Source organism: Ambystoma mexicanum, chromosome 8 (genome assembly GCF_040938575.1).
Source record: "Ambystoma mexicanum isolate Mex_15411 chromosome 8, UKY_AmexF1_1, whole genome shotgun sequence".
NCBI lineage: Eukaryota > Metazoa > Chordata > Amphibia > Caudata > Ambystomatidae > Ambystoma > Ambystoma mexicanum.
In genome coordinates, this window is record NC_090929.1 from 779,020,590 (window position 1) to 779,044,397 (window position 23,808).

The 23,808-nt window shown below is 45.1% G+C and overlaps 1 protein-coding gene across 1 annotated transcript in view; it reads right to left on the bottom strand.

Moving 5' to 3' along the window:
* The window catches only part of LOC138472439 (hexokinase HKDC1-like), a 1,340,644-nt gene that overhangs the window by 544,168 nt on the left and 772,668 nt on the right, over window positions 1-23,808 (bottom strand). The window contains exon 9 of the mRNA XM_069610606.1: window positions 14,671-14,904. Within this exon, the coding sequence (XP_069466707.1) occupies window positions 14,671-14,904 (234 nt within the window). The remainder of the gene's footprint in view (window positions 1-14,670; window positions 14,905-23,808) is intronic.

The following is a 23,808-nucleotide window of genomic DNA, read 5'->3' on the forward strand; positions in this document are numbered from 1 at the left end:
ATGCTATCACTATAAACCGATCCATATAGGCACGGCCTGAACTTCTTCAGAGACCTCACAATGGCAAAGCACTCCTGCTCAATGGTTGCCCAGACTATCTCCATTTCTAAATTTTTACTGCTGAAACAGATGGGGTGCTCCCTGCCTCTGTCATCCATCTGACTTAAGACTGCCCCAATTCCTGTATCTGATGCATCTGCTTGCACAAAAAACAGCTGAGAACAGCTTGGAGCTCTCAAGACTGGAGCTTGGCACAAGGCATCTTTCAGACCTTGGAAAGCCTTTTGACACTCCTCAGTGCAGCATACCTTTTCGGGGAATTATGGAGAGGAAATGGGTGTCAGTGCTGCTATGGTGCCATAGTCAGCAATAACGTTTCTGTTATACCCAGTCCTAAGAAGGCTCTCTCCTGGGTCAGAGTAGTGGGGGTAGTCCTATACAATCTGTACCTTACTGAGTAAGGGCTTGATTTCACCCCCTCCTACCTCATATCCAAGGTAGATCACTGAGCTCTGACCAACTGGGCACTTGCTGGCTTTGATGGTCAGATTGGCATGTTTAAGAGCCTGCAACACCTGGCTAAGATGTGAAAGACATTCTTCCAATGTAAGGCTGAACACTGCTATGTCATCCAATTATGCCATGCACAGATTCTCTAGCCCATTCAGGATATGATTCACAAATCCCTGGAAGGTGGCTGGTGCATTCTTCAATCCAAAGGGTATTACCCTAAATTGATAAAGGCCTTCTGAGGTAGAAAATGCTGCCTTCTCCTTGGCACGGTGTGTCAGAGCTATTTGCTAACAGCACGAAGTCACATCAAATATGCTGAGGAATCTCGCTGATCCCAGTTCATTCACCAGCTCATCTTTTCTGTGCAAAGTCTTGATGACTGCATTTACAGCCCTATAGTCCACACAGAGACTAAGCTTTTTAGTTCCTGCCTTTGGCACCAGCACCACTGGGCTAGAGCATGGATTATTCAAGTGTTAAATCACCCCAAGGTCAAGCATCTTGTTCACCTCTGTCTTGATGTGATTCCTCACAGTATCTGACATTCTGTAACCCCTGATTTTTACAGGTACGCTATCACCAGTGTCATTGTCATGCTGGCTCCAAGGAGTCTGGCCTGGTGTACAAGAAAACATGGAGGCAAACTGATTTAACAGAGCTCTGCACTCCTCCTGCCGTTCCAGTGTCAGATTAGAGCAGAGTTGTACTCCCTCTACTGTGGCCTCTGAACAGTGTCCATGTAGAAGATCAGAGAGAGGCTCACTCTCCTCTTCTTCTCAGTAAGGGGCTAGGAGCAAATCACCTATCTCTACACTTGGCGTGAAAGATCCTAGGGGCCTCCTTGGGATTGCCCAAGTCCACCAATGTACCTCTCTAAGTTTGCCTACCATCTTGAAGGGTCCAGTCCACTTATCTTGCAAGGCTTTGGCCCTTACTGTGAGCGTAACAAGAACCTGCTGATCTGGAGTAAACTCCAGCATGTTAGCCTTCTGGTCATACCAGTGTTTCACCAGGGCCTGAACAGCTTTCAGGTTCTCTTTGGATTCAGACATCATTTTTGCCATCCTTTTTTTTCAGGCCTAGCACATAGTCAGTGATGTTCACTGGCTTGGAAGGTAGAGAAACCTCCAGTCCTTCTTTTATCAGAGCCAACGGGCCTCTGACATGATGTCCATAGAGAAGCTTAAAGAGGCTGAAGCCACTTCCCTTGTAGGGATTCTTCTAAAGCTCCCATCATGCTCTTCAGAGTTCTGTTGAACCTCTCTACCAACCCATTGATTTGGAGATGGTAAGTTGTTGAGAACTTGTAGGTTACTCCACAGGGTTTAAACATGGCTTTCATGTAGTGGGACATAAAGTTGTTCCCCCTGTCAGAGATCACCTCCTTGGGGAATCCTACTCCGGTAAAGATACCTAGCAGTGCCCTGGCTACTGCCTGAGCATTGACAGTCCTCAATGGGATTGATTCAGGGTATTCAGTGGCATGGTCCACTACAACAAGAATAAACCTGTTGCCTGAGTAAATGGGAGTTCAATGGGGCCAACAATGTCAATCCTAACTATGAGGGGTCATTAATGCGAGGCGGACAACTGTTTGTTGATTTACCAACATTTGCCATTGTATTAAAGAAATTATGTTAAAAAATGCCTCACTATCCCTACTCGGGTGAGGATTTCCCTGCCTAACCAAAGCTAAGGGAACACACTCTAACACAGGATAACTGGCTCTCACACTAAGCAATAAGTACACAAGGAAAATATATAGCAATGTAACATCACATGAACAGCATTCACAGTCTCTGAATAACCTTCTAAAGTCCTGGGTGATTTCCCTTCCCCATGATTCAAAGTCAACCAAAGAAAGACATATCTTGAATCAGTTCTTGATATTTCAATGTCAATGGAAAAGTTTGTTAACCAAGGTTCCACTAGCAAATATCTTCTTCTTTGTGAAATATCCACTTTCTACTTCCTCCAAATATGACCAATGGTAATCCCATCCACAATGCTTTGTCACCTTCCTTATGAAAACTTGCCACAGTTAAAAAAGAAATGCAATATCCACTAACACCAGTGATACACAGTTCTTGGTTAACAGTTTGTATTCTATTGGTTACAGTTTTGAGCTTCACAATGGTATTTTCATCAGGATTACTTATTAGTACTGCTGTTTCGACTTTTAACAACTTCACTTCTTCTTCATTCACTATGAGAATGGTCCCCTTTGTCTCACAGTACTACTCTTGGTTTGGACTACTACAATACTGCATCCACTGACAACCAGATGTAACACTACTGCTTCAGTGCTTTGGATTACTACTACAGATTCACAAATTTGCACTTTTAGACGGGCTTCGACAAGATATACTTCAAAGTACTTCAACAGCTTCAAATAAGCAAGGCATTCTTCCTCTGAATAACTCTTTTCAAAAGGTGCAGCCTCTTTGCCTCTATTGACTGTCTGTCACAACAACAACTCACTTCTCTCTGTGTTCCACAGTTTCTGGCACTACAGGTTGTGTCAATTTCAAAATAGTCTTTACAAGCAGCTAGTCTGACTTCCCCAACTTTATCTGCACCGTTCGGCCAATGATTAACCCAATTAATTACCCAGAAGCCTTGGTGCCACTCACTTAGCTTCAGGTAATACTTGCACACTTGTATCTTCGGCCAATACACTGTTATCAACTTCACTGTACAGTTAGATTGCTTCTTAACTCTGGGAAAGGTTGGTTTCAGTGTGAATATGGGGAGATGAGTCTGATTATGTTGTAGGAGTAGTGCTTCGATTCCCTCCAATTTCAGTTTTATTACAATCAACCACCAATTAAAATGTATTATTATTGTAGACATCAGCGAAAGAATATGGAAGTGGAACGTTTGCTGAAGTACCAGTCAATTCCACCTTGTTCCCCAATTCCCTTGGGGTGTTATACAAGGTTCGGTTAGCCCTCAGTGATTCCAGCAGTGCTTCAGCAGTGCCTATCAATGTGTTATGGACAGGTGAGTGCTCAGTCAAAATAGAAAGCAATTCATCAGCCGACAAGTTCTCCTAAGAGTTAACCGTAGTTTGAACGGGGCTGCTTGTTAAAACCACAAGTGAGTGATTGCTCTCTCTTTCAAGCAATTCTTTCTCAGGAGGTTCTACCTCTAAAATTCTTTCATCAGCAATATAATTGCTTTCTTCACAGGGAGGTACTGCGTCAGATTTGGGGTCAATATTATGTGGACCTGTTCTGCCTTTAAGAGGTTCTAATCTCAGTGCTCATGATAGATGCTGAGAAAAAATCCAAAAATGTTACTTTGGTTCACTACTGAAGTTGCTCTTGCTTTCTTAGCCATGTCTTTCGTTTTACCACTTTTTTCCATGTTATCAGCCCCATATTTGCTAATACCAACAGTTTGTGTCAGGTCAGCACAGCAAGGTAACTGGCCCAGAGAAGAACAGATTAATGGGAGAGGACTAGCTAAAGCAGCTTAACTAAGAGAATCAGTCACTAAAAGCACTCTCACCTGACCTGCAGCAGTCTCAAGGTCTTCAGTCACTTAAGTGTTCAAAATCCTACTAAGACTTTGGTCAGACCTGCTGTCACATAAGACCAACACTGAAGCTGCAAGCATTCAGGCACAACTGCCACAGGCTGTGAAGCAGTAGCCATTTACGGCCAGAGCCAATAGTATATCCAGCTCTTTCAAAAACAATTCTGGTGTTGTTACAGCGGAGAATAGAGCAGGAGCCCTTTAAGAGGGGTGGACTGAAGACAAAAGGGGAAGGCGGGAGGAAGGGGAGGGGGTTGGGAGGATGAGGTCAGTTGTTATATGGAAATAAAGGAAGCAAAACGTGAAATCAGCGAGTCCTGTGTCGTTTATAAAGTGTGCTTATTGGGGCCTAACAACTGGCGACGAGGCGCCACGACACACGCTGCGCACCATTGCAGGACCGCTGGGGGTGGAAGACCTCCAGTTTTGCGTGGAACAGAGAGAGGGCGGCTGCCTGACAGCGAACACCACCAAGAGGGAGATAAGGATGCCGACGTAGGATGCTGGACCGAGGAGGGAACAGCAGCAGAAGACCGGCAGCTTCGGCCAACTGCGAGGAGGGACACACCGTTGACCGGGAAGAGCCAGCGCAGGAGAACTGGCTGAGAAACAGGGGTGCAGTGGACCATCGCTCCCCCACAGTAGACGCCACTAGCAGGCACAGGCGTGCACGGAGAGCATGCAAGAGACTGCAACACCGCGCCCCACCCAAAGGAGATCGCAGTAAGGAGGCCCGTCCGGGAGACACAAGTAGGGTGAACGGAGTCGGGAGAAGGCCGCAACAGGAAGCCATCCACCACGTGGCAGATACTTAAATTGAGGCTGCGTAGTATGCGTAGTACACACTGCCTCGCCTAAAAAAAAAGATACAAACAAAATAATACACAACAAAATAATAATTAAAAGGGAAAACGCAATTACACAGCGACGACAGTAAGAACATCAAGAGGAAGGAGGGGGAAAAGTAGAGGAAAGCAAGAGACCACCCACACTGAAAGGAGAGCGCCAGCAGCCCACAAATAGGACACAGACAATAAGCAGCATCTGGCCCACACAGATAAGGGTGATAAAACAATGCATCAAAACAGGCACAAGGAGATAGACGTCGAAGCCTGAACCCCAAGACAGGGCCACAAAGAGTAGTCCAACTCAGCACACAAGACGGACAGGCCGCCAGAAGTAAATCCAAAATAGCCAACAAAATGTCAGGGGGAGCACAAGCAGCTGCAGGAGCAGAAGCCCATGCCGCCATGGGGGCAAGCCTAGCTTCCAAAGCCACATTTCTATGGCACCCCAACCCATTTATGCTACAACTACATCACAACCAGGGCCAGAGGTGGGAAGAATGGATGGCGGAGTTTGAGGACTTTATGAGAGCCATAGGTCACCAGGACTCACTGAATAAAATGGACATCTTTGGAAACCTAGCAGGGAAAGAGATCAAAGGGATCTTGAAAACCATCCCGGCGCAAGAGAAAACCATGTATCACCGCCTCATTGTTGCGGTTAACAGGAAGGTAATAGTACTCCTCAACAGAGACTGTCAAAGGTACACATTTAACCAATGTGCACAGTTGCCACACGAAACCATGGGTGAATTCCTCCTCCGACTTCATAAGAAAATGACACACTGCAACTCCGCCAACTTCAATGATGATGAAGCCATCAGGCTGAGAGTAATAGAAGGATGCACATCCTCACAATTTCGGAAACACTTGCTGAAGAAACCCCTCCCACTGCAAGAAATAGTGGACCTAGCAAGGGTATATGAAAGAGTAGGTGTGCAGGTGGGGGCCATGGAGAGCCCAAAGAAATACGACACCATTGCAGCCATAGCCATTGGCCCTCAGGGATACACCTGATACCCCAGACCACCAGGCCAACAGGAACCCCGGAGCCCAAACCAACGTCCCCTAGGGAGACAATGCTACAGGTGCAGCTTCGAATTTCCCCACACGGGCCAGTGCCCAGCCATAGGACAGATGTGTATGAAGAGTGGACAAGAAAACCACTTTCAAGCAATGTGCAGGGAAAAAGCCCCAATGCTTGCCGTATACAGACCACCACCATAATCTGGCCCAACCAGGAGATATGACCCACCAAGAGGGCCTATCCTTCGATCATACCAAGAAAGGGACGGTGGGAGAACATTCCCAGGCAGAAATGCCTCGACATACCCTGCCCACCAAGGGTTCATAAGAGCGGTGGAAAACCTCAAAATTGATCCGCCAATGAGATACTCCAATGCATATGACTATGCACCCAACCCGCAGGAAAATTACGCTCTGGAACAAGGACCTGTGCAGGAATACGGTGCCAATGACCCCTACGAGAACCCACCGCCCAACAAAGAAGAACACCCAGTGGACGAACTATACTACACTTACGTCAGGTAAAGCAAAGAATATGTGAGACTCATTTGCAACACCTTGGATGACAGTACGGCACCAAAGGTCGCAATCCAGATAGGGGGACTAAACAACCAGTTCATTGTAGACACTAGAGCGACAGCCAATGACACCATAGCAAGTATATATCCTTTATGCCCATCCCAGGCACGTATATTTCAATGGGGAGCAACCGTTCCACGTCCAAAGGCCAATTCCGCTGCAACCTACTTCACAGAAGACGGCAAGTACCCACCACTATTCATGTCATCCACAGTCCGACGACCGGGAGATATCTCCTCAGGTACCGGACTGCCAGAGCTCTAGCTCTAATTGACATTCAGTATGACCCACCCTAAATCATACAAGGCCTCCCCCCAGGAGCTCAGATCCTAAGAGCCATATCACACCAAGAACTCAACATGGAGGAACTTAAATCCACCTTCCCAAAACTGTTCGAAGGAGTAGAAAGGCTGAAAGACACTGTCATAACCCTCCACATCGACCCGACAGTTCGCCTGGTGCCTCAGCACCCCCGCATGATAGGCTTCCATCTATAGGCCCAAGTAACACACAAACTACAACTCCTCCTCGACAACAACATCATCGAGAGAGTGAATGGCCCCACACCATGGGTGTCCCCACTAGTAGTTGTACCTAAGACTGATGGCCCCCTCCGCCTTTGTGTGGACATGCAAATTCCCAACACCGCAATCCAGAGGAAGAGGCACCCAGGACCCAACACCAAGGACATGCTGGTGAGACTCAACAAGGCCATGCAGTTGTCCAAACTAGACTTGAACCAGGGGTATCAACAGCTAGTTATTGACCCTGCCTCCAGACCAATTACCACCTTCACAACACATGAAGGACTGTTCCGCTACAAGCGGCTCAACTTCGGGATATTGTCTGCCGTGGAAATATTTCAAAAGACTATCTGCAAACTGAAATCCCCTGTATCCAGTGCGCTTAACTAAAGCAATGATATCCTAGTCTTCAGCATCACCCAAGAACAACACGGCACTAAAATCAGTATCCAACATCCTCCATAAAGCCGGCCTCAATGGGTCCAAATGCGCCATCAACAAACGAAACCTAGGCTTCTTAAAGCACATCTTTTCAGATCAAGGCTGACCCCGACAAAATAAGCGCCATCGTCAACCTCGATGCCCCCACCAGGGTTGCTGAACTACATTCCTTCCTGGGGATGGCAGGTTACTGCGCCTGCTACTTGCCATACTACGCCACACTCACAGACCCCCTCCGGAGACTCCTCAAGAAAGACTCCACGTTCCAGTGGGACGCAAAATGCCAGGAAGCATTCCGCACCATCAAAGACGAACTCGCCGACAACCGTCAACTGGCCTTCTCTAATCCGAAATGAGACACAGAACTTACTGTTGAAGCCAGCCCTTTTGGCTTAGGGGCCATACTTTCTCAGATGGACCCAAACGAACCCAGCAAGACTGAGATAGTGGCCTACACCAGCAGGGTGCTGTCGCCTATCAAACAAGCATACTCCCAAGCAGAAAGGCAAACTCTGGCAGCGGTATGGGCGCACGAGAAATTCCACCATTTCATCAGTGGCAGGAAATGTATCCTTATCACGGACCACCAGGCTTTGCTCTCCCTGCTTGAGAACCCCAAAACCAAAATGCTCCCACGTATCGAAAGATGGGGCCTCAGACTACAGGAATATGATTATCGGATTGTCCACAAACCTGATGATGACGCCAACCCAGCGGACTACTAGACACCTGGAAGGCAAGATGGACGAGGCAATGGGGAACAAAGCAGAGGACTACATATCATATTTTTTTGCTGACAAAAGCAGGGCTGACCCCACGATCCAAGCACCAATACGCCTAACAAATGCCAACAAGTGGAAACACCTCGGCAAGGAACAGTTTGCGAATGGGGAGGTGGCTAAAAAGGATCTGCATAGGATGGCGAAGATATGGAACGAGCTCACTAGAACCGACCGAGGAACACTGCTGCAAGATAACGCCTAGAAGCCCCTAAGAGCCTGAGGAAAGCACTAGTGATTATAGCTTATGAAGGCCACCGGGGGGGGGCGCAAATACAAAAAAATATTGAGGAATCAAGTATGGTTCCCATACATGGACACTATCGTAGAAGACCCCTTGATGCACTGCATACCTTGCCAAAAGACAGCGGCGAATAGCCCCCATGCCAACTCCAGGCGGTACCCCTTCCGGAAGGACCACGGCAAAGAGTAGCCATGGACTTCTATGGCCACCTGGAAGAAGGAGGACATCTCCTGGTGATAATGGACGAGTACTCATGCTTCCCACTCATAAAATATGTACAGTCCACAGCATTTCTTCACGTTGTGGGAGTGATTGACAAACTGTTCAGTGAATGGGGGATTCCCAACATAGTAATGACCGACAACGGCCTGCCATTCCAGGGACAAGACTCCCACAGGTTCGCCACCCACCTAGGTTTCCGCCACCAGAGAATCACCCCACTATGGCCACAAGCCATAAATAATGCCATGGTGGAACGTTTCATGGCCACTTTCAAGTGGACCCGCCAGAAGGCGACCACCGATCAAACATCGTTACCCCAAGTCATTTGCCAAATGCTAAGAAGCTACTGCAACAACCCACATGAAACAACGGGACGGACGCCCCAGAACTTATGATAAAATATAAGCCAAGGACTTGGCTTCCACAAGTAGAAGACTACACGCCAGAACAGAACGCAGAAATTAGAGAAAGAGATGCAGAAAGTGGTCGAAGTGAGCGGGAGCGGTTGGGAGCGGTGCTCCTCTACTTTTTTAAATTAAGTTTTACTGTTCCTATACTTTTATTTTAAAAAGAAACCGTTCCGGAATGGTTTCATTTTAAAATAAAAGTGTAGGAAGAAGTTGAAACTTGCACTTTCAGCACTGAACGTTCCCTAAAAGGCGGGTGCATGTGTTTGGGAGTTTGCATTTTGTTTGGAAGGGGGCGTGGTGATGGGGTTTGTGGAGAGTGGGTGCAGGCCAGGAGGGAACATAGTTCCACAACTTTTTTTCGTACACTTCGACCACTGGATGCGGAGAAGAAAAGGAAGGCATAGGAGTGGGTGGACAGAAAGAGGAGAGCAAAGGAACATCAGCTCCCAATAGGCCAAGTAGTGCTGGTAAGACAAAGGCAACAGAAGAAGACCGACCCACAATACGGGTTGGAACAACTCCTGGTGACTGAAGTGAAAGGACTAATGGTCACTGCGACGGGGGATGGAGGAGAAATAAGGCACAATGCCTCTTTCTTCTGCAAGTTGTACATGGAAGAGCCTGAGCCGGCAGAAGAAACGGCAACAGAAGAAGAACCGAGCGTGGAGGAAACCAGAGACCCACCAGACACAGAAGAGGGTGGGGAGACCTGTGAATCACCAGACCGCCCACAGCGAATAACACAGAGACCCGCACGCCTCATCGAGCAAATGTAGACTGCGAACCTACCTAATAAGTAAGGGGGGGTGTTACAGAGGAGAATAGAGAAGGAGCCCTTTAAGAGGGGTTGGACTGAAGACAAAGGGGAAAGGCGGGAGGAGGGAGGAAGGGGAGGGTGAAGGGAGGAAGAGGACAGATTTTTTTTGTTGATTTTTTTTTGTTCATGGTTTTAAAAACAAAACCTTTACAAACAGTATTTTACATAAACAATCGAATTCATTTATCATAAAACAAGAATCATAAAATAAATAAAATTATTTACATTCAGTTTCAGTCAAAGTAAAGAATTGCAGTTTTTTTCTTTTTTTCCAACATATGTTAAAGAAACAGCTCAAATTGGAGTTTCATAAAATCACCTGATCAGAGCAAAGATTAATGGTCTTTACGAATCTTCCATTAATCTATTCCATAGCTGATACAAACAACCTTCAAAGAGGTCAGTTGTTGTATGGAAATAAAGGAAACAAGACATGAGATCAGCAAGCCCAGTGTCATTTATAAAGTGTGCTTATTGGGGCCTAACAGGTGTCATATTGTCTAAGTCTGCTACACCCCTTCATGTCGGTTGCATCTTTTAACATGAGTTCATCTGGTATGGACGCACTACGCAGGTTATACACGTTGGTCTCTGCTCACCGGCTGACTTGCTGAGCCCGTTTTCACACAGAAAACGATCTTTTAAAGGTGCCAAATTAGTAACGTTGTGGCGAGCAGTCTCAGCTCCTCAGGGAGAAAAGGATTACCATGTTCTGGTGGTCAGGTAGGTAACACAAAACAGAATGTTTTGTAGTTGGTGTGTGTGGTTGGTGTTCCTGCAGAGAGTCAGAGAACCCTCCTGCACTGGTTAGTGCTAAGTGCCACCCAGCTACAGTGCCTCACCACTGTTGGTGATTCTTCTACACTCTGTGTGCATACGACCTGCTGCTGACCTTTTACACATACGAATTGTTGCGGCCCTGTGTGCATGGTATTATCTTTTTTCCGGTGCCCGCGAATGGGCCGGCGGGGCCGGTATGCTCCAGTAATTTCCCATTCGCGGGCGCCGGAAATTTTAGGAAGTTTGGCGGCAGCCTGCCGGGATTACAGGCAAGGCTACCGCCAAACTTATAATGAGGCTCTTTCTGAGCATTGCACACACTCTTATTTCATATTTTCCACCTGTCAATCCATACCAGTCCACCAAAACTCCTCTCTTAGCATGGGCCTTTTCCTGGCCATCCCTAGGTGACCTTCATGACTAACCTATATAAAACTCCTTTACTCCACTCCACAGGTACCATTACATGTGCGCTCTAGTTAATCTCCCGTTCAACAAATCTCCCTTAACACTTTTGTGCAATGACCCATCATAAACCCCTTCACATTCAGATCTCAGTCATACAGCGAATTGATGATCCCACTCCCAATGCTTAACACACACTTCTACCAAAACAATTGAGGCATAGGGACTCATTACGGGTTCAGCGGTAACCTTGCCGATGCTACTAGCAGGTTGACGCCGGACCTGTAAAAAAATGACCGGCGCCTGACTTCCCGGTGCCACCGGGCCATTCCAAGTCTGGTGGCGGGAAGTCAGGTGCCAGCAATTTCGTTAATCCTCATTCCCATAGAGTCTCATAGGACTCTATGGGAGTGGGGACACGGAAGCACCGCTGCGAACGGTGCCGGTGCTACCGTGACCGGTCTGCCTACCGTGGCTGCTGTGCCCGGCTGGGTCAGACCTGCCGGGCACGGGGGCTCCGGCAGGCAGATCTGTAAAATGCTGGTCTGGAAACAAGGGTGAGAATGAGGTCCAGTGTCTATCCAATCTCATCTATGTTTTATTCTGCTCCTCCTTCAGTTGCAGCCTTCCTGGACAGAGCAGCTACTTATGCTACATGTGCTTGTCCATTCACATGTTCCACTCGAAACTCTAAACCCTGCAGCACTGTGCTCCATTGGACTATTCTTTTTGACACCACTTCCATTTTGCTCAAAATAGCAACAAACGGCTTATGATCTGTACGGACACAGCACTCACGCCCCCACAGAGACGTTTTAAAACTGTAAATGACTCTGTAGCTTGCTAATGCCTCCTGCTCAATTACCAAATAGCTGGCCAGGGACGTCATTTGGGGTCGCAGATCCGACCCCTGAGGTTTCCCTTGCCATACTGTGGTCTCCCTTGCTACCCCTAAAAAAAAAGAAAAACTAAACAAAAATATGTTTTCTTTTTTTTACAAATGGATGCGCCTTGGCTGTGGCCAGTGCCATGTGGCTCTTTGTTCCTGGAGTGACTGGCTTTCTTGTTCAGACATCTTAAAAAAAAACCAGGGGGTTCCACAAGTGTACCACTTTGAGCAGTGACCCTAAATCAGAAAGAATAAGAAATAATATTTCTTTCTGGAATTCTATACAATAATTGCTAGACTCACTAAAAGTTTTTTTCAGGCACACTTCAGGGGGTGAGTGACTGATTTAGTCTGTTCTTAAACACCTCAAATTCACAATGCAGACAAAAACTTCCAAAAAGCATTTACAGTACAATAAGCATCCATTTCGGACTATGTATTTTGCTTTTTGCAAGTTGCAGTTATAGCATGCTTTTTTCTGCCGTTGTCTCTGTTACGATCATTACAAGACATTCCATCTTGGTGTCCTCGGTCACTTGACAAAATCCTTGTGCCTAAAAGCTTGTGTACAGTGTAGAAATGTTTGACCATAGCACATAAAGTGACCCTTGATTTCATTGTGCAACGATTAATGCTTTGTTGTAATGTGTCTATCTTTCCTATCTCCCTGGAATGCTGTTCAGGATGTTTGTTTGCATGTGTCAGGTAAAGAGCGCCCAGAGTATGGGATGCCGTGTGAGTGCGCTGCATTTGCCGCATTAATCTAAATTCTTTAATTCAGCGTAATGAACCCTCCCTATGGTATGTATTTTGCCAACCTCTGAAGCCTGAAAACTAGATCCATGCAGGCGTGACATGTGGCCAACTTTGCACCAGATTCAAAAAGTTTTCTCACAAAAAAAGAAGCGTCACAAATAGATTTGATTGTCTCAAATTTGTTGTTTACTTTTTAAATTATAAAGTAAGAGTAGAATGAGTGCCCTTAAACTGTGACAAGTGTTTTGGCTTAGAACTCAGCCTTTTTCAAAACATAGGGCATATATCCTTCATCCCCCATTATATCTGAGCAAATTATTTCAAAACCAATCATATTGTTAATGTTAATTTCACATTTTGACAGAGAAATGGGACGGGGATAGGGAATGGATTTGGAGGGTTATGGAAAGTAAAAAACAATAAGACAAGACAGAAGGACAAAAAATGAATTAAAATACATGAACTGTCATAGGTGACATTTTCCGTATGTACATCCTCCCCTCCAAAGAACGTTATAGACACCATGGTTAGTTATTGTGTTGAATTGTTGAATTGTTGCATACATTTGAATTACAAGATTCTAGAATAAAACACGAAAAAATAAGCTAGTAGTGCCCACTTCTACCCTACTGGTTCGATAAATGAGTACCAACACAGGTTGAGTGATGTAGTATGTATATTTGTTCTATATAAAGCGCTTAAGCGTAAGCGCTATATAATAACACATCATTTTTATTATTAATATTATTTGGCCTTGTACGTCTGATTACATTCACAGTAATTTGGTAATATGGGCCTATACACACTGATATTAACAATACATATGTTGATCCATTCTTGTATCATTACAGTGATATTGTAACTATATGTTTCGTAGTGTACTTAGGCACAATGCTATGTGATGCCACTTCCTGTTTTGTCAAGGGGGAAAGGTCGTGTTCCATCGCTTCCCTTGATGCCACTTAGGGGTGTGGTCAAATGACATTACTTCTTGGGATGTCATCAAAAGTCAAGGGTAGTGTGTTGTCACTTCCGCTACCCCAGGCATTTTGGTGATTAGACGCCACTAGGTCCCAGCCTCCTTGAGAACGCAGAAAGCAAAGCTAATCATATTGATCAGTTTGCCATCACTCTGCTAGCTCTCAACCCAGTTTCACAGGGAATACGGCTGACTGGCAACATGGGGGCACATGCTGCCCCCTCATTCTCGAAGCACCTTTCAGCTGAAAAGATTGACAGGCCCTGACACTGTTCCCGTTAAAGTGAGAATAAACAATTTCCCTGTGAAATCGGGTCAGAGGCTTCACGAGATTCTGCACTCTTCTAGGTAAACAGAAAAAATAAAGTAGGTCGATTCCGACATTCCAACCTCCCAAACACTGATCCAAACCACTACACAACAGTCACTCCGTTGCAGTCCTGAATGGTCATCACCTGCCTAACCCCAACGACTCAAACCAATAATAAAACTATCCTGTTTCAATGGCCTACTTTTGCCACAGCTAAATTCAATTTACATGTTTTACCTTTGCCTCAACTTCCTTAGCAGCCTCCTGTCTGAGCCTACAATACTGATCCTAAACTCCAATTGCATGTGCCCTTCATAATCCGCTGGGCCGCGGGATGCTTCAGAAAGTTCATTAAGCGCGAATTGGCAACAATGCGGTACTTCAGAGTTTACTCAAATTAGTTTTTATGGGCCAATTCATACTTTCCCACAGTTTCACATTGTTTACTACAGTTCTGAAATACATATGGTACCTATTGGTTTTGGAATCTGTAAGCTTCAATATTACAATTAACATTCCCTGGGTTGATAAGTAATGTTTTATGAAAGCAGACACACCTAGTTTGCATTACACAATCGTTTATAGATGATTACAAAGAAGATTTAACTTACTGAGGGTGGATTTTATAAACTGTTCCGTCGAGTCCCACAGTTGTTCTCAGTCTTTTCATTTTTTTATTTTCTCGAATGCGAGTCAGTACTGCTGCCAGTGCAGCCGCGCAGAGGTTTGCTGACCGGAAAGAAACAATGGCGCAGACGTGCTGTACAGCGATGCAGTCTTCCTCAGAAGGATCCAAGCCCAGATCTGTCAGTACTCCTCTCGTGTTGCTCAGACCTTCTTTATATCTTTTGAAAATGACAAAACAATCTTACTGAAAAATTGCAGGGCGCAGGCGAATGAATTCCAAACTAATGCATTTACCAGCAAAGTCCAACGTGTACTGTCAGAAATTATATGAATCTGCAATTTCGAACATGCATTGCTAGATATAACACCGGAATAAATATTTACCACCCAGCTATGGCAGACACGAACATATAAGTAATGTACCACACAAGTAAGATGAATGCCACCAAACTAGAACACGCGTCAGCCATTAAACGTCATACTATGACACGTACTACCAAATGTGAACATGCCCGCAAGCACTTACTAGCAAAGTAGAGAATGCGCCACTATGTAAAATAGGTGTCATTTTCTTTCTATAATACTGCAGTTGTCCAATTATCATTGACATACTAATTTCAGACAACAGGAGATCCTGGTGAGTTTAAAAATACTGTTACATTTAAATAGCAGGAGAATAAGTCAAGTGGCAAGGGGAATGGACTAATGTCACACTGGATGACCTCCACTCGGGTCTCAAAGGCTATGAGAACCAGGGATACCCATCTATCCACTGTGTGAGGATGTACTCGGAGGAAGAATAAAGGGGAGTTCCCAGAAATCCCTTATATCCCAAGGCTAGTCAGTAGATCACTAGAGGGGAAGACCCTACCATCCTCCCGCAAACACTGATTCCTGATGGAAAAGAAAAAATATCCTCAGGATTTGTACTTTACGTCCTGTCCCATGTTAACAAACGGGAGGCCGTTACTACATCTGCAGCTCGATGGGTAAAGAGTGAACATGCAAGAGTGCCCCCAAGTCTAGGACCCTGTCTGACTGCGGCACCCATACACGATAAAAAGGTGAAGGGGTCAAATTGGATAATGATACAAGATCTCTGCCCCTTAAATGACACTGCAGGTGGAATTTCGGTATTAGCATACTTGATTGAAAAACATTTGACCTATTCGATTCAACCACATTTTTTGGATCGCTTTTCCGGTCACATTATAGCAAATAAAAATATAGGGAGGGGTAATGGAATAGGTTAAAGTGGGGGAAGTTGGGGGAGGAGAGGTTGCGGGGGTCTCCCCCGGCATTTACGACCAGCAACCAAAAAATGACCAAAAACAAAATAGGTCAAATTGGAAAAGGTCAAATATTTTTAACCAAGTAGACCTAAACCGGAATTTCCAGTAGTTCCTAACCCTGCAATAATTCTGTGAAGAATTCCAATACAAGCAACACAGTTCACTGTTGTAGACCTAAAGAATGCCTTCTTTTCCATTCCCCTACACCCAGTCTGAATATCTCATAGCGTTTATGCACAGGGGAAGAAAATACGAGCACACAAGATTACCACAGGTGTATTGTGAATCCCCTAGTATCTTCAACAGAATACTAAATGCAGATTTGGGAAACATACTGGTACCCAGTACTAACATTCAATATGTGGATGACTTGCTAGTATCAGTGATAATGAACAACAATGCCGAAGGGAGTTTGTCATGCAAAGTAGATAAGGCTAAGTTACAATACTGCTTGCAGGCAGTGGCATAACACAAAATGCGGGGGCCCCCCTGCGATACATGCTGAGGGCCCCCCCAACTCAGAACAAATCACGGGTCGTGCCACACTCTGGGCTGGCCTAGATTATCATGCTTGCGCAATACGCACGAATGTGCTGCTGAAGGGGTATGCCGCACACTGCAGTAGGAGAAGGATCAGGGTTAGAATCCTGTGACAGAAATGTTCAAGGGAGAAAAGACTAAAGATTATTTTTCAGAAAATAACCTTCAGTCTTTTCTCCCCTGAACATTTCTGACTTGGCCTACTCCCCCTCCCCCTACTTACCTTGCGGCGGCACACTTCGCTGTGTGCGGACGGCTCGCTGTGTCCCTGCAACACCTGTTCCCTTTCACTTCCGTGATCGGGCACCGGCGTCGCAGGCTCCTTTCCTTTTCTTTTTTTTTTACTTTTTGGGATCGGCTGCGGGGGACACCCTCGCAAGCCCTACTCACAATATAGTGAACAAGGGTGCAGGGATCAAATGTTTCAGCCGTTCAGAATTTTTGAATGGCCGAAATTCGGCCAAATCTCCCATTCAGCCTCTTTTTGCTGGCTTTTTGGACATTTCCCTAGGAGAAAGATATAAATATGTGTCTTAATGCAATATACAGCATACTTTCTGAGAAAAATTGGCTAAAACGTGTTTGCATTTGTTTTGTAGGGTAGCACCAATCCAATACTTGCAAGACACTAATAGCATGCAGGAAACATGAATGCTTTGCTATTAAAAATGCCATGCCACAATGAAAACATGTCCAACTGGCTGTACAATGTAGACCAGTGTAGACACGTAATAACATTACAGTAAAGCATGCCATGCCACATTTAGACATACCTAGACTGGTTGCATCAACATGCCAGTCGAAGCAATAACACTCATCAAGAAGATAGCACACATTCAAGCCTATGTCTCTGTGGCCTCTAACAACAGGGACAAACTCTTTAAAATCTGAAAGGAACTGGTCAATCCTGTTGTGGTCTCTACCTCTCCTTTTCACTCCCAGGACCTCTGTACGGCTCTGGCTTCTCACTTCACCGCTAAAACTCAGGACATCCTGTTCTCTCTCTCACCTTCCTCACCCTCTTCCTCTCTCGGCCCCCCTTTGGCCATCTCTACCTCTCCTCCTCCTTTCTCCTCGTTCTCTCTGACAACACCTTTTGAGGTTTCTAGACAAGTCAGTTCTATGAAAGTGTCATCCAAACAGCTCCTCCCCTACTCCACCAGAACCATCAAGAGCCATATTGATACCCTTACTCCAGCCTTGGCCAATTTCTGCAATCACTCTTTTGCCACTGGAATGTTCCCCTCTCCCCTTATGCACTCCTTTTTGCACCCACTCCTCAAGAAGCTATCTGCCAATCCTACCTGCCCGGCAAACTATCGCCCAATCTCCATCAACCCTTTCCTGGGCAAACTCATGGAAAAGCTGGTCATCTCCCAGCTTACTCTCCATACTGAATCTGTTGGTTGTCTCCATGACATCAGTCTGGCTTCAGAGCCTCCAGAGGCTCAGAAACTGCTCTCCTGAACACCTGCGAAGATCTACTCTCTAAGTTTGATTCCAGCATTGCTTCTGTCCTCATCCTGCTTGATCTTTCCTTTGCTTTTGACATGATCAACCACGCCATCTTGATCAATCAACTCTGAACCTGAGCATCACGGATCAGGGCCTGGAGTGGCTGACCTCCTTCCTCTTGGACCGCCCCTGCCAGGTCCAGATTGGTCCCTTTCTCTCTGCCACCTCTCTCTCTACCTGTGGTGTTCCCCAGGGCTCTATCCTCTCAACCTGGTATTTCAACCTCTACTTGGCCCCTTTGGCCCACCTGATCTCTGCCTTCTCCTCTAACTTTCAGTCTTATGCGGATGGCACTCAGCTTTCCTTCAGGCTCCCATCAGCCTCCTCTCTTCTCTCGCTCATTCCTGACTGTCTTTCCGTTATTCAGGATGGGTGCGCCTCCAATTATCTCTGCCTTAATGCCAGCAAGACGGAGATCCTTCTCATTGAGACTCCTGTCCCTGCTTTCCCTCTCTCACTCTGACCACCTGCCTTAGGCCCTCTTCCTTCGCCTTCCTGCAAGGCAAAATACTTTGGTGTCATCTTCGACTCCAGTCTCTCTTTCTCTCCTCACATCTCGGACGTCGCCAAAAAGTCCCACTACCAGCTGCTCCTACTCAAAGGAACTCTTCCCTTTCTCACTTTACCACAGACGCTCACTGTCTCCAGAGCCCTGGTTCTCTCTAGGCTGGACTACTGCAACAGCCTCTTTCTTAATCTGCCTTCCTCTACGTTCTGCCCTCTGCAACTAATCCAGAACAGGAATGCAAGACTTATCCTTGGCCTCAAGCCCAGCAATCGTATCTCTCCAGCCCTGAAATCTCTCTGCTGGCTCCCATTGGCTGCAACAATCAAGCTCAAGACCCTATGCATTGTCCAAAAGGCTTTCTGAGGCCGGGACGCGCACTACATCCAACGTTCTCCATACTTGCCAACATTCTGTGACAGTAGTAAAGAATGATACCTTTCCTCATCAAACTAGCCTTGAAAGGTTTCCACTCCCCTCTAGGGCGGGATATCCGGTCCCTATGATGTCATATCCTGGGCATGGCCCCCTCGGGTTTCACCCGGAAGTTCTGCCTGGGCAAAATCCCACCCCGGAAGTGATGTAGGTGTGTTTAACAGGCACTTGTTCCTTAGCAGGGGTGTCCCACCGGATGTGACATCATGAGGGATAGCAGGAAGGCCCCCCCAAGGGTTGGCGTCCCTAGGGGCCCCAAGGGGTCTTCCCCCCGGATGCCCCCACAAAGAACCGGAAGTGTGGAGCTGATGTTTGAGCGGCAGCCATCTTTAGGGGGTATATATACAGCTGGGTTTTTGGCTGTAGGTACAAGCCAATCCTGAGGACCGGGGTGAAACTCTGATTAAACAGCATCAGCGTGAACAGGCAGGTGCGGTAAGGTATGCATAAAATTGAAGCTTTGGGCATTGACCAGGGGTGTCTGTGTTAAAGGGGGTATTTAGTATAGTGTGGCAGGGTGTCTACACTTATAATAAGACAGGTAAGAATTAGAAAGCAAAAAAAAAAAACATCGGAAATATATTTGTAACTATATAAAAAATGGGAAGTTATGAAATATTAATATGTTAATAAGCATATTTTTATTATGCTTATTAACATTAATATTCATCTTTTTTCAATCGCTTGTGGGGGGAAATTCTTTTAAATTTATGAATAATAATATTAATTAATAAGAAATGATGGGGTGATGGGTCTGAGTCCGACCGGCTTGTGAAGCAAGGTCCCAGGGCTCTGCAAGGGTCAGGTTGTGGGTCCTGGGCTATCGTTGGAGGTCTCTGCCCTTTTCAAGGCCCTCAGGCTGCAAAATGGCATGCACAAGGGTCTGTGCAATCCATGTTCACCCCACACACCTGCCAGCCTTCTATATATAAAGAGAGCTCAAAAGCAGCTGTTGGGCCCAGCCACGTGGTAGCTGGAATTCAACAGGAAGAGACCCAGAGAGGAATTACTTAGCCCTGAGATCAGCTGATGCACCCCAGCGGTTCCCATGGGCAGAGTCCCCTCCAGCACTTCCCCTCCTCCCCCAACACACCCTCCACATGCTGGGGGTGGAAGTACATAGCTCGGAGCACAGCTGATGCACCCCACTGGTTCCTGTGGGCTGGGTCCCTCCAGCACTTCCCCTCCTCCCCCAACACCCCCTCTACATGCTGGGGTTGGAAGTAAATAGTCCAGAGCTCAGCTGATGCACCCCACCTGTTCCTGTGGGCTGAGTCCCCTCCAGCACTTCCCCTCCTCCCCCAGCTTGTGGAGGGGTTGCTGGGGGAGGAGGGGCAGTGCTGGAGGGGTCCTCAGCCCACAGGAACAGGTGTGATGCATCAGCTTGAATTGCAGGCTGACAAGGCAGGCAGCTCTGGTCGCAAAACACTGGGGGGTACAATGTCCTGAATGGCTAAAGGTGTTTAGCTTCCGGGGTAATTCGCAACTGCTAGCAAAAGACTGCCAAATTTAAAAGTCTATAAGTGCTGTGGGTTGTTTAGACAAGATCTCTTCCAATTGCGGTGAATTTGTGTGAAGCAGTCCTGACGCTGACAGAGAAAATGCCTAGCCAGACAAACTCACAAGTAAGGGGGCCTTTCTAATTTATGCATAGATGTAGCATAGGTTATACTTAAGTAGAACAATCTATGCTAATTCCTTTTATTCATTGCTTACAGGAAATCTATCCAGACCTTTCACTAGGGGATGGGTTAGAATGTATCCAAGTTACAGGTATTAGTTGATATGTCTCTGTGTTTAAATATATATATACACGCTCTCTTAATTACCTCGACCACTCTACAATGATTCTAGAAATGGTAAGACTTTGCCTAGAGAACAATGTTTTCCTCTTCAATGATGAACTGTTTCGCCAAATCCAGGGAACTGCAATGGGCACCACATTTGCCCCATCATATGCAAATCTTTTTATGGGGCAATGGGAAAAAACTATGGTATGGGCCGAAGGAAATGAGACCTTCACTGACAAAATTATTTTGTGGCTTTGTTACATAGAAGACTTATTCATTGTATGGAACGGTACAGCTCAATCATGGAAAGAATTTGTTAAATTCCTCAATGTTAATGAATTCTTCAATTCACTGAACAACAAAGCAAACAATCAATCGTCTTTTTGGATGTGAAGGTCAAGATCATTGATCAGAAAATTGGCTGTGAGCTACATCGTAAAACCAATGGAGCCAACATTCCACTCCACGCAAATAGCGCACACCCGAAAAGTTTTTTATGGAGCATACCATATGGAGAGTTCATCCGTATTAGAAGAAACTGCAGTGATGTAAGAGACTATGACCTAGCAAGTAAAACCACGGCCCAGAACTTCCTGAAACAAAAGTATCCTAAACAGGTGATTGAAAGATCTTACCTGAAGGTCAGAGATATGAATCGACAAACCTTATTGATGACATCGCAAACAAATCTTCAGGATAGAAGTAATACAGATACCACCAGGTTAATACTGACATTTGGAGGCCACTCATCCATCATAAGAAATATTGTGACCAAGTATTGGAAGGTTCTTAAGGTGGATAAAGATCTAGGCAAGATGTTGAATGCATGGCCAGATATTACTTTTCGTAAAAGCTTGGCCATAAATGACTTAGTGGTTCAAAGCTACATGGCCCCAGAAGAGGCTTCCGTAGCCACTAACTGGCTCTCAGGTGGACAAAAAGCTTTTTACAAGTGTAGCAAATGCAAAGCATGTAAATACGCATCTAAATGCAACAGTTACATTCACCCTATTCTGCAGACACAAATACAAATTGAAAGCAGAATCACCTGTGAATCTGAATTTGTGGTATATGTCCTGAAGTGCCCATGCCTGAAATGGTATGTGGGCAGTACCAAGTGCAAATTGAAGATACGCATCTTGCAACATATCAGAGCAATCGTCAATAAGGACCTCGCATATCCCATGGCAAAACAGTTTTTGGAGTTTCATAATAGTGACCCCAGCACTTTAAGGTTTTTTGGTGTCCATAAAATTACCAGCAGCCCGAGAGGAGGCGATAAGGAGAAACTTCTACGACAGGAGGAAATCAGATATATTATAGACTTTGAAAGCAAAACCTTGTGTGGCCATAATATAGATGAGGAGCTGTGCACCTTTTTGGGAACTTAAAATGAGTTAATTTGTTTCTCAAATTGTTATTCGTGGTGTTATGCATGTACATCAGCTCCCTAACTAACTTGGCCAAAGTAGGCCTTCAGATTTCTTGGAGATATCATGTTTGCCTTTTTTCCAAACCATTTAGGGAAACTTACAGTCTCCTCCTTGAATCTTCACATTGATGATCTCTTCTTCTTTCAATTTTTCCACTTTCTTTCTGCCCTCCCCCCCATATTGGTTTTCTGCGGGTAGATTTTTATTTTATTTTACTTTTTTAAACCCTTTTCTTTCTCTTTTCTCTATATGACACTGATATATACAGTTTATCAATGAATATCAAAATACAGATGTGCCTCTATGTTGTGTATTACATCATTTAAAATTCTACTTCTTTAACCTGGAGTTCCGACAGTTGCCACATAAGCCCAATTCCGAGCATGAATAGATTAAAGGTTAATGCTGTGATATGTAGAGACAGTGGTTTTGGTGAAGCACTTTATCGATGATTGAAATATAATCTTTTGGTCATTGCATTTTGCTGCTATGGCGTTTTGCACTATGCATTAGCACTTTACGATGTCGATATTAAGCATTAGCACTTTATTGTAAAATAGTCTTTACATATACAGAATTACATAAAATGTAATATCATTACCCTACACTATGATAGTATCGATTGAAGGTCGAATTCAGAACTTGACAAATTGGATTTTATCTATGTGTATATTATCGCATATAGCGTCACTAAGATGTTGATTTTATGTTGATTACTGGAATGGACTTTATTGGCAACATTGAAGTTTCAAAACTTATAAATAATTATTAAATTACAACAAAATGCACATTGAGAATATATATCATATTCCCTTTAATGAAATCCAAAAGATGTCGGAACGAATGTTATGTTGACATATCATTGTGATAGATATGCACTTTGCACTTTCTAAGATGGCTGAATGCAAAAGAATTTAATCTCTGTAAGTTACCTCTTTGATGTTTACTAATGTGTCATGGGTTAAAAGAGCTCCCACAACAGGGTGGAGCTACTGTGAACAAGCCACAGGAGTGTGGCGAAACGCGTTAGATAGCCTCCTTGTAACTGGGAAGCCGTTTTTTACTGTTAGATTCATCTAAAATAAAATTTTAACTTTTAAAAGCAAAAATGGTTGCTGCGTAGCCGTCTGCTGTTGAATCCCTTTGATTGAATTTCCTGGTGAGCAACTGTTGCTGGATACTCTGGATTTCGTTTTTTGGATGGGAGTATGGTCTTTGCTTGCTTTCATTTTCATATATATATATATATATATAGAGGCCCCTATGTTTGTTAGTCACGGTCTGAGAGGGAAAGGGGGGCTGGGGCCTCTATGTTTAAAGTGCGTTTTACGTTTAACCTTTGAAATGCAACAGCCTGGTAGTTTTACTTTTCTTATTTAAAAACTAAAATTGACAGGCTGTTGCTGTTCAAAGGCTACATGTGGTGTTTTATGTGTAACAGATGGCAAGGCATGGGGGATGCAGTGGTATGCTGTGTTTTTAAATACATCCTGCTGAGTCCATGGATCCCCAGGCTCTCAACAGACGGTATTTAAAAACGAAGCAAAAGTGCTTCCCATAATTTACATTTAAAAGACTATCATGCCTTGGGGGTGTCTGTGTGGGTGCTGCA